General features: G+C 46.7%; 1 protein-coding gene across 1 annotated transcript; it reads right to left on the bottom strand.

The window, feature by feature from the left end:
* Positions 1-4,937: 4,937 nt before the first annotated feature.
* On the bottom strand, positions 4,938-14,719 carry LOC137906904 (ubinuclein-2-like). Its single transcript, XM_068751204.1, has 17 exons — positions 14,423-14,719; positions 13,594-13,710; positions 12,894-12,995; positions 12,093-12,203; positions 11,755-11,846; positions 10,193-10,757; positions 9,526-9,596; positions 9,225-9,354; positions 8,801-8,907; positions 8,474-8,584; positions 8,002-8,145; positions 7,768-7,818; positions 7,597-7,639; positions 5,957-7,432; positions 5,671-5,869; positions 5,162-5,230; positions 4,938-4,984 (listed from the first exon to the last, which is right to left on the bottom strand). The coding sequence occupies exons 1-17, from the start codon at positions 14,717-14,719 to the stop codon at positions 4,938-4,940; spliced, it is 3,732 nt and encodes a 1,243-aa protein (XP_068607305.1).
* Positions 14,720-15,239: the final 520 nt, after the last annotated feature.

Consider the following 15,239-nt stretch of genomic DNA (forward strand, 5'->3'; position numbering starts at 1 on the left):
CACCACCGAGTAAAGACACCGACTCCTCTTCCTCACCTCTCCCCAGTGCTCGCCCCTCATCCCACCCCCACCTCCACCACTGAGTAAAGACGGCGACTCCTCTTCCTCACCTCTCCCCTGTGCTCGCCCCTCATCCCACCCCCACCTCCAGCACCGAGTAAAGACGGCGACTCCTCTTCCTCACCTCTCCCCTGTGCTCGCCCCTCATCCCACCCCCACCTCCAGCACCGAGTAAAGACGGCGACTCCTCTTCCTCACCTCTCCCCTGTGCTCGCCCCTCATCCCACCCCAGTCCTCTGTGACTGGCAGGCGTTGTCTTTCAAACCGCCGCCCACACAGACGATTGGAGCAAAGGCAGTGCATGCCTGGCACCTTTTTTTTGTTTTTAATCAGTTACCACTGCAGGGAGGAACCCCCCCACCTCCTGAGGCAACGCCTCTCTTCTTGGATAGCCACGGGGGGGGGGGGGGGGGGGGGGGATGGCTAATTCTAGCTTCTCTCTGCCACGCTGCTCGTTCTGGCTCATCATCTCAGAGTCGGCACCAGAACCAAACCTCCAGCCGTCAGCCGTCTAATATCAGCTCATCTTGTAGAGATTGCATACGCGGCTGCAAAGTGCTCGTTGTATATGAATCCCTGCATCTGTGTGAAGCAGGCGGGGGCTGTGAGATGTTCCACGCATCCGTTATGTAGCGTATGTGAACACACTCCGCATGGGGAGGGAAGGAATTTAGCTCTGGTGGTGGTTGTTGTAAACATTCCTGTCCCAGACGATGTAAAAGCCGTCTCGTACTGGACGGTGGTCGTTGGACGGCCTTGCCGGCTGCTTCTGGACAGGCTGTTTCTTCTTCACCACAGGAACGACTAACATCTCGGGACACGCAGCAGAAAATTCAATTCAAAGTGTATTATTACTGTGAAAAAGAAGGTGTTTTTTTTTTTTTTCTCTCTGTTGCTTCAACTTAACATTAAGTGAAGAAATTTGTTTCAGGAAACTCACAACCTGTTTTTTTGTTTGTCTGTTTTTTTACTGTTTGGGAATTCAATTGGATCTGAAGGATGTCATCCTTCTGCTGTGGATTAGCCGGAGATGCCAACGATGCAAAGACGCTAGTATGAGTTTTAACTGGAAGTCGATGGGGGGGGGGGGGGCTGTTACTGGAAGTGTTGCAGCTTATATTAGACGTGTCGTTCTATGAGAACTCGAAACAGATTGAAAGTCGTTCTGTTTCTCAGAGGTCGGGCATAGTTACCGCCTGATTTAACTCCTGTTCTGAAGGCTTTCCCAGAACCGTGAAAATCCTTCCAAGCCATCGGGATGAATTCGGATGTTGTCGATAGAAGGGCCCTAAAGTGTGCATCTCATAATTGGGTTTAACGGTTTTTATATTTTGAGGGCATCTCGTCTGCCTTTGAACGACCAGTTCGGGTTTTGACTCTTTTGTTGCAACATGAAACCAAATATTTTAGTTTCTGTTTGTTTGTTTTCTTCAGTCCTTCCAGAATTTTCAAGATCTTCTTTTTATACTAGAGAAATATTTTGTCATCCCGATGCCTAAAAGCGTTTCAAAGGATTTCTAGAAATCCATTCGGAGGAGCTGTAAACGCCCCCCCCCCCCCCCCCTGACATCAAAGTAGACTAGAATGTAACGGGAGCAAACGGGCCAGTTTGTGCCTGGATTCTTCAGACGACCCACAGACCCGACTTAAGCACTTTGCACTTCACAGGTTGTCTGAAAATAAGTGTATTGTTCCATTTGTAGCCCAAGGTATTTCTTAGCAAAGAGAAGTAAGGCTACTGACATTAACCCACGCAGTGAGAAAAATACCTGCCAGGTTTGGTTCCCCATAATAAACCGACTATCTGCGCTGCTCCTCCAATTTGAACAGTGTGTTTCTTTGAAAGTGCCTTACGACACTAAATAAGAACATCAGTGGGCAAAGATGTGAAACAGAGACTCGTGAGACGAAACCGGTACATCGAGTACATGCTTAATTATCCTTTATATATTTTTGCTGTGCTTCGCATCATATCTGTTGTGTAGCTCTGAGTTCATGATACCTGATTGGGTCAAAATCCGTATTCCAGTGTGACTAAGGAGCAGAGACCTTTTGTTCACCCACTCAAAGGGGACGGTTGGGTTCTGAAGTCATTTTAGGAAATCACGCACTGCACAGGATTTCATTTGGTTGGAAGCTTTATCATCTACAAGTATTTAACTCGTTCTTATTTTAATATAATCCAGCTGGCTGGTGACAAGCAGCCATTCACCTTCAAATACTCCCATCATATTATTTCTTGTATGCCTGTATTTCTAGACAGTATTATTTTATTTTTTTTGTAAAAGTTAAAAATAAAACATTCATTGTAGCTTTGATGCTGTTTGTGCTTTTTTTTTTTTTTTTTTTACCAGGGGACAAAACAGGAAAATCAGAGTAATTCATCGGGGGGGCAAATTAATTTTGACTAATACAGAAAATGTTTCTGGAGCGTCACAGCAAACCAGAAATGCAGCGTTCTTCTGAACAGCTGATGAGGATGCGAAGCTGTTCAAAAATATTTGATTTAAGGACTCCAGTTCTTAGAATAGCTGGCAAAATTATTTTCTTGGGACTGTTGAGTGTACTATAAAACCAAATATAAATAACATTAAAAGGGATTGAGCCAAACACAGGGTCAATAGTGTTTAATGTTTATCTCATTGTCCTTATTTCCAATCTACTTATATAAACAGCACAACACAAACCATGAGTATGGTGAAATGACTCAATGTTATGTGCCAGAATGTTGTTGGCAAAATTCTCTGCCATGTACATTTTCCTACATCAGTCATGGCACCAATGCAGATTTGCACACACACACACAAACATCCATCTATCCACCCTACCTCTGGGGAATGGGAGAAAATTACAGAAGAGTCATCATGAAAACCACCTGTTTTGTTTAATTTTGTAATTGACACACAAACATAATCTACAAAAAAACAAATTAAGTAACCAGTTAATCACAAAATGCCATTTGTAATCCCCCCCCACCCCAAAGAAAGCACTAATTGTAAGACGTCACCTGCTGCTCCAGTCACATGACTTTACAATGACATCCTGAACAACCACACGTCGACACTCACGGGGTTTACACTGGGGGGTTTGGGGGGGGGTCAGATCAATCACACACAGACCAGCAACGCCCCCTTTTAACACAAGTGAGCTACAGAACAATCTTTGGCGCCGTTCTCGGTGTGGCTGGTCATCATTCTAACACACCTGGAGGAGGCCGGGGAACCAGTCAGAAAGCCAGACGGGAAGAACAGTTTGGTTAACAGAGGTATTCAGCAGGAGGAAGGATTTTCTACCGATGTGTTCAGACAAAGAACTTTACCCATTTTTTGGGAGGGCTAAATTTTTATTTCTAGCAACTTTGATTATGTTTTGAATATAATGGGTTGATACAGCAGATGGGTCCATTCGGTTTGAGTTTTCCTGCTTTTATTGTGAAATGCTGTTATTTAAATGGTAATTTTGACAGCATCACAACCGTTACCATTAATAGTTAGTAGAATAGCTCTGCTATTACATTAGCAATAACTACATTTGGTTATCAGAGGATGGTCATCCCTTAGAAAATAATTCCGTTTGATTTCAAACAGGCCCGTCGACTGTGGAAGACTCTGAGGAAGAGTGTCGGGGCTCCATCAGTGGTAAACCCTTAACCGGCCAATCAGGCGAAATTATTTCACTTCTCGTTACAACATTTGCAACCCGTGCCTTTTCGCTGTCCAGGCCAAACCCGCATCCAATCGCACGCTTCCAGTGATAAAACATTTTCGTTTCGCTCCGTCTGAACACATTAAATCCGAAGTGACAGAATAAACATCTACACACATTCACAACTCCGGAAAATTACTGACAAGTCGAGAAGAGGTTGAAAGCCAAGCGACAACTTGCACTTTTGCATTGAGCGTTTTACAATCCTGCATAGATCATTGTGATACTTTTTCCGATACAAACTAAGGCGTCGAGTTATATCAAGTTGATTTGAGTCAACAAGCAAATTAGTAAACATCTTAACTAAACAAAGGAACACATACACGCTTCAAGTATGCTACAGTCTTGACATTTCTCCCCTCTCTCTCTTTACAACAGAGAAGCCCGACACATCGTCCATTCAAGTCTTTTTTCCAGAAAAGGTCCAGTGTGATTAAACAGCACCAAAAACACACCGAGCAAGAGAGGGGTATTAACTTAAACCCACTCAACAGTCCGACAAGGGGATCCATTCACAGAATATTCTGGAACAGTACACTGTTTATGCTTTTTGTAAATACACGCATTCAAATCTTCTCTCTCTCTCTCACACACACTCACTCACTCACATGTATTTTTCCCTGTGTGTAGATTACAAATAATTTAACAATATTAATTTAAGCTACTATTTAACAGTCATTTGTAGGAGCAGAGGTGACCAATGGTAAAATCTCTACAGACACAATTCCCACATCTGACAGAAAAATAAATGTTTTTTCTTTTTTTTTTTTTTTACTGCAAGAACAAGATTCCTGTTATTCCACATAAGCTTAAATACAAATCCTATTACGTAGCATACTCCTACTGTTCATCTGCACCAGCCCCTCGCTCACGCTCATTCCACAGTGATCAAGGTCGCTTGTATGTAAACATGTTGACAAAAAATAAAAATGAGCTGAACCCAAAAAGAATTATACGTATTTCTCATCATTCACTCAGTCTTGTTCTCGTACCCGGATTCTTTAAAAAAAACACAGCTAAATGAATGAATCATTGCCGTTTGTAGCGAGGATAAACTTTCCATTAGGTCCATTTTATGAGGCAGGGAAGCCCCCACCCCCTCATATGATGTCGGTCCATGTGAAGATCCCTATTGTGTCCAAGAGGCTGTGATGTCAGCGCGCTGCTATTGGTCAGTGGGATTTCCTCTTCATTTCTCCGCCCTGGCTTTGGTTCGAATCTGAGAGGAGTGGACAAAGATTTTTTGCAGTGTAAATCATCTCTCTCAGAGCCGATTTGTTGTACAAAACTTCTCCCACAAATGACTCGTGGAGTAAAAAAGTATGAACTGATCCTATAATAACAGACATTGTTCTGGTTACGCTAACAGGAGGAGCTGGAGACAAATGCAGATTACCTGAAAAAGCAAGCTGCAAGTGAGGAGGTAGGGCAGCCTGCGACCCTGACTGGAGGCTCTTATACAGATCTGAGGAGAGATGGAGGGAGGATGAGAGAGGAGAAGGCAGCGACAAAAACCATCGCCACAACGAAAACAACAACAACAAAGACAATGCAAAAGTAAGGGGCATGCTTAAAAAAAAGGAATAGCGATGTGCATCAAAAGAGAGAAGAGGATCAAAGTGATCTAGCAGTGAAGTACAAAAGGTGTGTTCCAGAAAATATAGAACATTTTTGAGATTTAATTAAATCTGCAAAAGCAACGGTCTACTGCTAAAACATCGAGGATTATAAAACTAAAACCAATGAATATCTCAGCCTAATCAAATAAACACCATTTTTTATTCTCCAAATGTTGAATTGATCCATAGCGCCTTTTCTCCAACATCATCCAGTAATCTTAAATCGGATTATAAAGAGAAATTATGGCTTTTGAAATACTTGATGTTTCTGATCTGTTCCACCTACCCATTAGGTCGCTCTGTGCTAGAGGGTATCCTGAGTTGGAGCTCTGGGCTGAGCCAAAGCCAGCGGCTCCAGGAGAGCTAAAACTGAGCAATGGGGGGAACTGGAAGGGGAGAGAGATGGGCACGAGGCCTCCCAACAGCCCAAAGCCGAGGGGGAGAGCCGAGGGGCTGCCCAGGAGGGACGTTCCTGCTGTTGATACCTGAAAGACCAGGATGTTGGTTTTATTCCGCTGACCAAGCTCAATACACAACATGCTTTCGTACGTTCCTGTTCCAGACAAACCGACCTGTGAGAGGCGTGACGTTGTGGCGGACGTGGCCAAAGTCCCAGAGTTCGGCCAAGCGTTTCCCGCCTTTGAGCTCTGGTTAGCCCCGCCCACCATCCTCTGCCTCTGGCCGTGACTGGCTGAGACTGAAGGTGCAGAAGTCGTTGGGGGAGTCTTGTCCGGGTGACTGCATGCCGCCGCTCCCTTGCTGTTGGGGGCGCTGTTGATGACGCTACTGTTGCTGGCGGCGGACTGAGGCTTCTGGCCGCCGGCGAAGCTGCAGACGCTCTGCGTTTGCTTTGCCTGCCCACCCCCCGACCCGCTGAAGGGCGGTCGAAAGGTTTTAGGGACGTACTGGTGCTGCTGCTGCTGACTGGCCAGCATCTGATGGGACAGCTGCTGGGAGGGTGAGGACGCCGGGGAAGGGGAGGACGAGGGAGACGGGGTCGGCGCGGGGGGACGGGGGGTGAGCTTGATGACGGGAGAGGAGTTGCTGTTGTGGGACGACTTTGTGATGGTGGCCTGCATGGGCGTGATGAAGTTGGGCTGGTGGTGGTGCTGCGTGTGGGATTTCGCTTGAGAGGAGTGCAGCGTTTGATTGGTGGGGGGTGGCAAAGAGGCCACTGGGGGGGCGGGGCAGAAGGACTTTATGTTGGAGCGGGACAGAGGGGACGGGGAGGAAGACGGCGCGGCACTGCTGCCCGCTGTGCCGCCGTTGCTGCCGACGCCGCCGGCTTTGGCGCCGCTCTTGATCAGTCCCGGGGAGCCTCCCAGAGTTCCCAGTCTCCCCACCAGGCTCACAAATCCCTTCTGATGGGGGGGGATCGCCGGGGAAGCCGTGGCAGGAAGCCGCTGCTTCGGAGGTGAAACGGAGGGGTGCGGATGCATCTTGCCGCTCCAGGTCATCAACAAGCTCGGCTTGTGATTGGCTGAGGCCGTGGTAGCGACCCTCTGAGTGTGGGTCTGACCCACGGCGCCAGAACCTTTGATTGGGCCGTAGGGACCGTTAGCAGTCCTGGATGCGAGCGACAAGCCTGCCGCTTGCACACGAGCCACGGAGGAGACGACGGACGACGAGGTAGGAGAAGAGGTTGGAAGCTTTGTCGCCGCCGTCGCCCCAGCGGACACAGCGAGCTGAGTGGCCTCCGCCTTAGAGAGGGAATGCTGCTGCGTCGCGGACGCCGAGGCAGAGAGCTGGGGGGCTGAGGGGTAGTGGGGGGCAACGGGGGGAGGAGAAGTGGTGGGAATCTGCAACGGAGGCGGGGACAAGGGGCTGTCTGAGGGGCCCAGGCCCTTGGCGGCATTGCTGAGGAGGGCCAGCGCGTGGGCGATGGAGTCCAGAGTGGGGGCAGTCAGGTCCTCGTCCAGAGAGTCCGACAGACAGATGGGCTCCGAGGGCAAGAAAGAGACGGCCTGGCGGTTTGAGGTCAGAGTGGAGGTGGAAGTGGGTAAAGACGGGATGCAGGTCACGTTTGTTTTGTGGATCCAAAGACCCTCCTGAGGAACAAAAAAACACGCGATCAGCATCGATTCATGCAGGAATCATGTGGGAGGGCCGTTATATTGTTGCTTCCTTCCTCAACGCTGCACGGAATAAGAATTAAAGTCGTCTTTGCTGTACATTGTTAGATATTATCAAGCGGAACGGAGATGCCGCTCACCTTGGCTTTGACCTTCGGTCCCGGCAACGTTCTCCTCTTGACTCTGAGTGAAACGACAGCAGCAAAAATATTCAGCCTTTTCTAAATTTCTACGCCAAGTTTCCAAACAATTCCCCCCCCCCCGAGAAGACTGGAGAAACATCAACTCTGTCGGGCCGATGAAATACTCACAGGTTTCCCGTGAGGTGACCGTGAACGGAAAGACTCTCCTTCAACAAAATCCTGAGCAGAGGAAACAGAGAGGAATAAGAAACAGGAAGAGTTAATGTCAGGGGACAACAATGGCTGGACGAGAATAAGATAAACACATGGCTGATATACTCTGGAAACTGTATTAATATGCTCTCTCTCTCTCTCTCTCTCTCTCTCTCTCTCTCTCTCTCACACACACACACACACACACACCTGGCCTGCATCCAGCCCTTCGGCCACAGTGGTTTGACCTCATTGTCTAAGAAGGCCTTGAGGTAGTCGTCCACAGACAGCGCTCCTTGGTTCTCCAGCTCATAGCAGCTTAGCTTCACTCGCACCAAGCTGCACAGCAGGTTCCTGCACAAACGGTCACAAATGATTCAATGATAAAGGCTTCAAAAGAACAACGGTAACTTAAATCTCTTCGCAGGTCTGGGGGGGGGGATCTGCTACTATGAAAAGGACACATGCAGCATAAAAGAAATGAAGAAATGAAGGTAGTTTCAGCTCAACGACGGCTGAGGGGCTAAAAATACAGTTAAAAAAGGGATTAGGAATGTCCCAACGCAACGTAATATGAATTTCGCACAATCATTTTATGAATGAAATCAATAAAACCGGGAGTATCACACACACACACACACACACACACACACACACACACACACACACATAAAAGCATCACCTGAGCTTTTCATCCCAGACAAACTTCTTGCGTGGACCCATCACCCTTTTCCCTGGTTTCTCCTCATCCTCCTCCTCGGAGCCGTTCTTCTCACCTTCCTCTGACTGCTGCCTGCAGGACGGACAAACACAACAACAACAAAAACATGTAAAAAAAAAAACGCAGCGTTTGTACCAAACAAGCGTTGACACCCGACCGTTACGTTGAGTGGGGAATATACGTTCAAACGTTTTACTGGCTCCTTTCTTTCAGATGTAGGTCAGCGTTAGTGAAAAGGTCAGACTTGTTTTGTTTCAGTCGATCGATTGAACAAAAAGATTTTCTTACTTTGCGACCTTGGCCATGCAGTCCATGTTGTATTTGGAGATCTGCTCTGGCATCACACTGCACACCGCCAACTTCAGCGTCAGCAATGGCGTCCGCACTCGATCATCCTGAGGGAGGGGGGGGGGGGGAGAAATGAGACATGGTCAAATAAAAAGATAAAAAGAGATGTAAGAAGACGGAGAAGTAGAAGCAGGGGGAGAAGAGGAGAGTAAGTTTATCGTTTATGTTTCCTGTCAACAATGCTTCTTTAATGGTGAGGTATTAACAGACAGCATTTATATAGAAATCACTTTTGCTGTCTCTCTGTCTGACCATCTCAGGAATCTGTCTATTAATGACTACAAAAAACAACAACAACAGGCAAAGGTGCTTCTGAAACAGATTGCAGCATTTCTCATTCTGTCTCCAGGTGAGCCTCGCTCACCTGGATGTTGAGACTGAGCTTCTTCAGGCGTTTGAGGAGGGCTTCCTTGTTGCACGGAACGAATGCCTCCATGTGAGAGTAGATGTTTGAGCGCACCTCGGGAGGCTGCTCCTGGACCTGCAACTCAATGCTGAGAGGGAGGAAGTGATAAAGGGAGGATGAAGGTAGAAATGAGGAAGCAAAAGAAAAGGAGAGGAAATGAAAGGTAGAAGGTTAACCGGAATCATAAAGCACTCGGAGACGGGTAGAGGAGAACAATCTGCTGAAAGGCTGACGCTGACTTAAAAGCTGTCCGACTCACTCCAGGAGAATGTTATTCATGTCCAAAGTGAAGAATTTCTTCCTGCCCTCTTGATCAAACTGCTGCGAGGCCTGTGGGAGAGAACGCCGAGTCAGCATGCCAGCTCGGCCAATACAGTCGAAATAGCATACATTCAGCAGAGATGCTCGCTGAGAGCTCGGGACCGACAGAAACACGCATCCTTCTCATCTTACCTGACTTTTAATTACTTTAGACTTAAAGGCAGTTCATCCTAAAAAACGTATTCAAGTCAGATTCAGTCATTTTTGACTTTATTTACATGCCGATGGAAAGACGCAGGAAGTGTCTGGACCCGGTCAGCGCCATACCTCAGAATCTACCGGCTGCCCTGATGTCGTGTCACGCACAACCGGGAGGCTCTGCCGAATCCGCGGCAGGAAGCGCCTCTCAGAACGAGCCTTACATTTTACGGCAGAGATAATAAGTTCTTGTTGATCTAATGTCTCAGATCGTGCAGCTCTTCGTGCTTTGAGGCATCAGCGCGGTGCTGACGGAGACGCCGACCGAAGTTTCCTTTTTGGCAGAGCGGTTCTTCAGTTTGTTGTGAGATTAAATACTAATAATCTCTTTGTTGATTGATATTTGAGTTTATCTATAGTAAAAGAGGATCTGCATGTAAAACACAGACGGGCTATCGCTGACTCACCGCCCTCAGGTCCTCGATGCGCTTAATAAGCGGAGCAGGCAGGCCGCCAGGCAGCGGAGGCGGGGCTAACAGCCCACTTGAAGCCCCCGGGCCTCGCCCTTGGCCCCCGTCTCCTCCTCCTGCTGCTGCTGCTGCTTTAAGGGTTGGAACACCAACGCCCAAGACGCCGTTCTCCCGGGCTGCAACCATTGCATGCTGGTCAGTGTCCAACAGGGCGAAGTCCAGGTCACCCAGGAGGTCGTGGAGTTCCTTCTCATTGACAGAGCCCATCAGTGACATCACAGCGGGGTCCGAGGCGAGGTCCGCCACCGAGACGTCATTGGCGGTGGCGCCGCCCTGCAGGCGGGCAGCGTTGGAGGCTTGCGGGTGGTTTGCCGAGGTTGCAGAGCGAGGATTGTTAGGCTCAGGCCCAGCCAGGCCAGAGTTAGCCACGCTGGGGCTCCTTTTCGTCGCATCCTCCTTCTCCCGGGTGAAGCGGCGGAGCATGGCCGCCAGATACAACGAATCCTTCATGAGCTTCTTCCTCTTCTTCTTCTCTGGCCGGTGGAGGTTGAGCGCTGCAACTCTGTCGGAGGGGAAAGCAGCAATGCATTGATTAGACTGCACTGGCATTTCGGTCTCATTTCACTCATTCTGTGTCTGACATTGAGAACACCAACGTGTACAAAAGGACGGGGCGTTCACACCAAACACGTGAAATTTGGTTATTAAACACCAACAATGAACACCATTGTTCAAATCATGAAACCAGTCGATCTTGACTTTGATCTCAGCTGGTTTGTTCTGTACCGAATGATCAGAAGCCTGGACAAGGTATTTACATGCCACATTATCTTGGTTTTTAAGTTCTGAAACTGGAACATTCAGGTTTCTGTTATTGTGTTTACAAGCAAGGGCTCAGAGCAGGGATACTGATCGCAGCCATGACACGAGTGTGCATTTAAAATTCGCTGTATTGATGTACTCTGTCTAGTTTTTAGCTCTGATTGGACCGTTAGCAGTAAGCGGTAGAATTGTCACTGAATGCAAACAAAAGCCAATTTACTGTATATGAACTTTTGAATAAATCTGAGATATTATCATAAAGAAAAAATGAAAAATAACAATTCCTGTTATAGTTAATGAGATATATTTGAGTGGGTGGAGACAAAACATCAACATGAACCCAAACAGCGAACATTTTCTAAAAACTGTGGCATCAGCGCGTGCTGACAGAGGCAACCCAGAGACGTGGGAACGGTCGATCCGAAGGGATTTAACCTGCAGTCTGCTTTGAAGGATCCGACACACACACGTCCATGGCGTCATCATTTTTATAACGGTGTAACTCCAGGACAGCAACGCTACTATTCAGCCTATCTGAGAGTAGATAATGGAAAGTTTTCTAGAGGGCGGTTGGCTTATCACGCCAAGTAAGAGCAAGTCACAAAGTCAGCACCTCTGCCTCATGATAAATGTATGAGGAAGCCACACAGAGCAGAGGACACGCGTGTTGTACCACAGTCTTTTTTTAAATCTACAGTAAATGAGCACAGATATTTATATTCTACCACCATTCTCACCCTTGTTTCGGCACGGTGTTCTTATCTTCCAAGTTGCTCACGTCCTTTGTTTTTCTTCTCTTCATCATCAGCTCCTGGTTGTCATCTGGCTTCTGGAATTACAGCACATGCCTTACTTAACCCGAATAAAGGGAGGAGAAATTCCATCCTGGTTCATGCGGTGAACATAGATCTCTGAACTGTGTGAAGCTCGCATGCTGCGGTAAAAGATAACATTGGCTTTAAAGGAACCAAAAAATTACAACATTAATTTACATTTCCAATCCTGATAATGCAACTTGGAAGCCCTACATAAAAACATATGTCATGCTGCTATGCTTGTGTTATGGCAGCCTCACCTTGTCATCCTCTCCGTCCGAGTCAGAGGCGGCTCTGAACTGCAGCGTGCCAGTGTTTATATAAAATCCTCCCAGCTTTGTGGTCAAAGACGCCGGGACCAGCTCATCATACTGAGGGGGGGGGGTATAAAAAAAAAGAACAAAGAAGACAGGTTGTGGCATAAGATCATAAGAGACAAAGAAAGTTAGATGTATTCTGTGCATTTCCACACAAGCTATCGCCACGTTTTAAATAGAGCTCTTCTATTGGACAGTGAATATTGATTACTTGTTGTGTAACAAAATAAACAACTCTGTAAAATGAATTCCAGTGGCTCCAGGTCACAATGAACTTTTTTTTTCCATTACAAAGCAATAAAACAGAAAAAAAAAAAAACGGATTAAACAGGTGGTGTAACTTCTGAGTGCAGAGACGACGGCAACGAAAACAAGAGCACAATTAATAATAATAATAATAATTGCGAGCAGCAACCGTCAGACAGAAAGTGACGCTGTATGTTCTGAACACTGAGCAATAAGCAATGCCAACCAAAAACCCGGATATAGTCGTGTTTGGACACCGAGAGAACATTTATGAGTCATGGGATAATTTTAGAGCCGTCTGAGGCTGGTTGAAAGAAGGGATGAGGGACTATCTTTATACGCACCTCTGGACATATTGTATTAAAGCATCAAGTCAGAAAATACATTTTTTAACCGCAGAGGAAGGCTATCTACCGCAATAAGAGTTATAAAGCGATGAGACTTGAGAATAGCAGTTGAGAAATGGCAGACAGGAAACAATCAGCAGCAGCTACTCACAGCTTCTGAATTGTCGATAAAGGGGTCTGTCTCATCATAACCAAAGCCTATATCAATCAGATCCTGCATTCTGTCCTTCTTTTTCTTCTTTCCTATGTCACCCTGTTGCATTAGATAAAAACAATACCAAATATTAATCTTTAGAATCCATTTACGATAAAGCTCAGATTTCTTCTAAATGCAACATTAAAAAAAAAAGAAATCGACTCAGTCATTCCAAATCCAGGTCACATGTTCATAGTTTTCCCACCAGAAATCCTCTGTAAGATACATGGGATCTTTATTTTAACAAATATTTATCATTTAAATAAAGTGTAAAAGAAACATTTTGTGTGAATTATAATGGGTTATTTCCTAAAGAACTGGATTGTTATAAAAATAGTTATTGTTTGTTGACATAGTCCCGAGGAGGAGAAGGGAAGAAAAAAAGGTTTTTGGATTTATTCTAAGAAAGGCGGTAGGTTCCAAATAAACATTTGCTGCAACCTACCCCCTTACGGTTCATCGTTGTCTTTGAAACATCCAGCATGTTACTTGTTTTTTTTGGCCAGTATAGATGTAAACTTCATACACAGTACTGGATTTATAAGTCTTCAATAACAGTATTAGTATCAGTCTAATAAAGTCAGTGTCGTTTGGGCCGTGTAACGTTAGAAACACTACAAATGCAGATGATATTAAAAATAAACAGATAACTTACATATTTATTTGCAAACGTTTTTGCCAGGGCCTCGACCTGGAGGCGCTCTCTCGCATCATCACCGAAGGGCTCGTCAAGATTGTGAGATGAAGTCACACTTGGAAGTTTATTCTTTGCCTGGAATGCATAAAATGTAAAATTATTTTTTTTTTAAATCCAGTTTATGAGCTGCAAAAGGTAGAATTAAAAAAAACCTCAGTGGTAGCTTATATCACTAAATCAATGTAAAAAAAAATAAAAAATACACAATATTTTCAGGACACAACCAGCAGAATAATAATAATACACAGATTTTTATTTATTTTTTTCAGACATGAAATAAGCACAATTTTGTGCTGAAGTGCACATTTGGGTTAAAGTAAGACTTATTTCATTATATAGTGGTCTCTCAGCGCTGACATTTACATCCCGGTACTTTCACCAGCGCTGCCCTCCATCCATCACCCGCAGCCGGAGGGCCAAGCTGCATGTGGCATTTACGAACGCTATAATGGCTGAATGATCCGGGCTGTTGCTGGGCAAGTCTGAGGCAAACAGGACGAGCAGCTTCATTAGAAGCAGGTCGCTTGGCTGTGAAGACACAATCTGCAAGAGCGCAGGAGAAGTTGTGGCTGCGTGGCTAAAAAACAAACAAAAAAACAACACAAAATGCTGTCGTTTTGTGTTGTTTAACAGTGTGAGCCACGCGAGTCCGCGGAAGGACAAGCCGCACTCCACCCACGCTTTCCCCGGCAATAACAAGTCCACAAACGCTTGAAGAGCAATAGAATCAGCTCCGGATCCTGCCCCACTTCACACGGTAATGTCAGGCAACATGGCGCATCCCTACCTGGAGGCTGTGGATGAGCTCGCCGTAATTAAACTCGACCGAGGAAAGGTCGTCGGGCTCGCACAGAGACAGGCTGAGCCGCACCGTCGCTCGCTTATCGGGCTTATCGGCTCCGACCCCGTCGCTGTCGCCGGTTTTGCCGGCAGCACCTCCCGCCCCGGTCGCTGCCTCGACCTCCGCTGCTCTCCCGAAGTTGAAGTCGGCCTCATCCTCCAGCCGGCGTTTGCGAGACTCCGAGGCTTCCCCGGCTGCGAAGGCCGAGAGGGTGACAAACTGCACTTTTCTCGGTTCGGCCATTTGGACGAGCAGCGCTGCGTGTCTGAACCTCGCTTCGGACAGACAAGCGACCGCTAGGAGAAGAGCTACTTCGCGAAGCTACTCCAAATCGGTGGATTGAACGCCCGCTCGGTGCCTACGTGGATGTCGGGGCCTCCTCCGCACCGGGCGAATTGAACTCCAGGGGATGCGACGGTCGGGGGGAAGTTGTTTTTTCGGAAGCTACTTGCATCCTCGATTTTCTATGGGACCGAGACATACAGAGAAGCCATCTTGGGTTTCGGGAGTAAATAACATATCAGAAGAGAGGGGTCGCTGCGCCTGCGCCTACGCACACAGCGGAAGCGCCGTCACAGGAAGTGGGCTGTCATCTCGTCCAATCAACGGCGCGTTCCGATCCTAAACCCGCCTCCGTCACAGCAGGCTGTAATAACAGCGTTCCGATCCAAAAGGAGTTCGGAAGGTGCAGATTATTCTATTTTCAATGGATTAAGAGACATCTGAGAGTTTTACTTTTTTATATCTATGAGTCGGTTGAAGA

Source organism: Brachionichthys hirsutus, chromosome 17, assembly GCF_040956055.1.
Source record: "Brachionichthys hirsutus isolate HB-005 chromosome 17, CSIRO-AGI_Bhir_v1, whole genome shotgun sequence".
In the NCBI taxonomy this organism is placed as follows: domain Eukaryota; kingdom Metazoa; phylum Chordata; class Actinopteri; order Lophiiformes; family Brachionichthyidae; genus Brachionichthys; species Brachionichthys hirsutus.

What these genes read in the sequence shown, in the direction of transcription:
- LOC137906904 (XM_068751204.1), bottom strand. Translation starts at nt 14,719, where the DNA reads ATGGCCGAACCGAGAAAAGTGCAGTTTGTCACCCTCTCGGCCTTCGCA. An exon ending in CGGACGGAGAGGATGACAAG is followed by an intron (nt 11,847 to 12,092) that starts GTGAGGCTGCCA and finishes CTGTAATTCCAG; the next exon opens with AAGCCAGATGACAACCAGGA. An exon ending in GTCTGGGATGAAAAGCTCAG is followed by an intron (nt 8,146 to 8,473) that starts GTGATGCTTTTA and finishes CCGTTTGTGCAG; the next exon opens with GAACCTGCTGTGCAGCTTGG.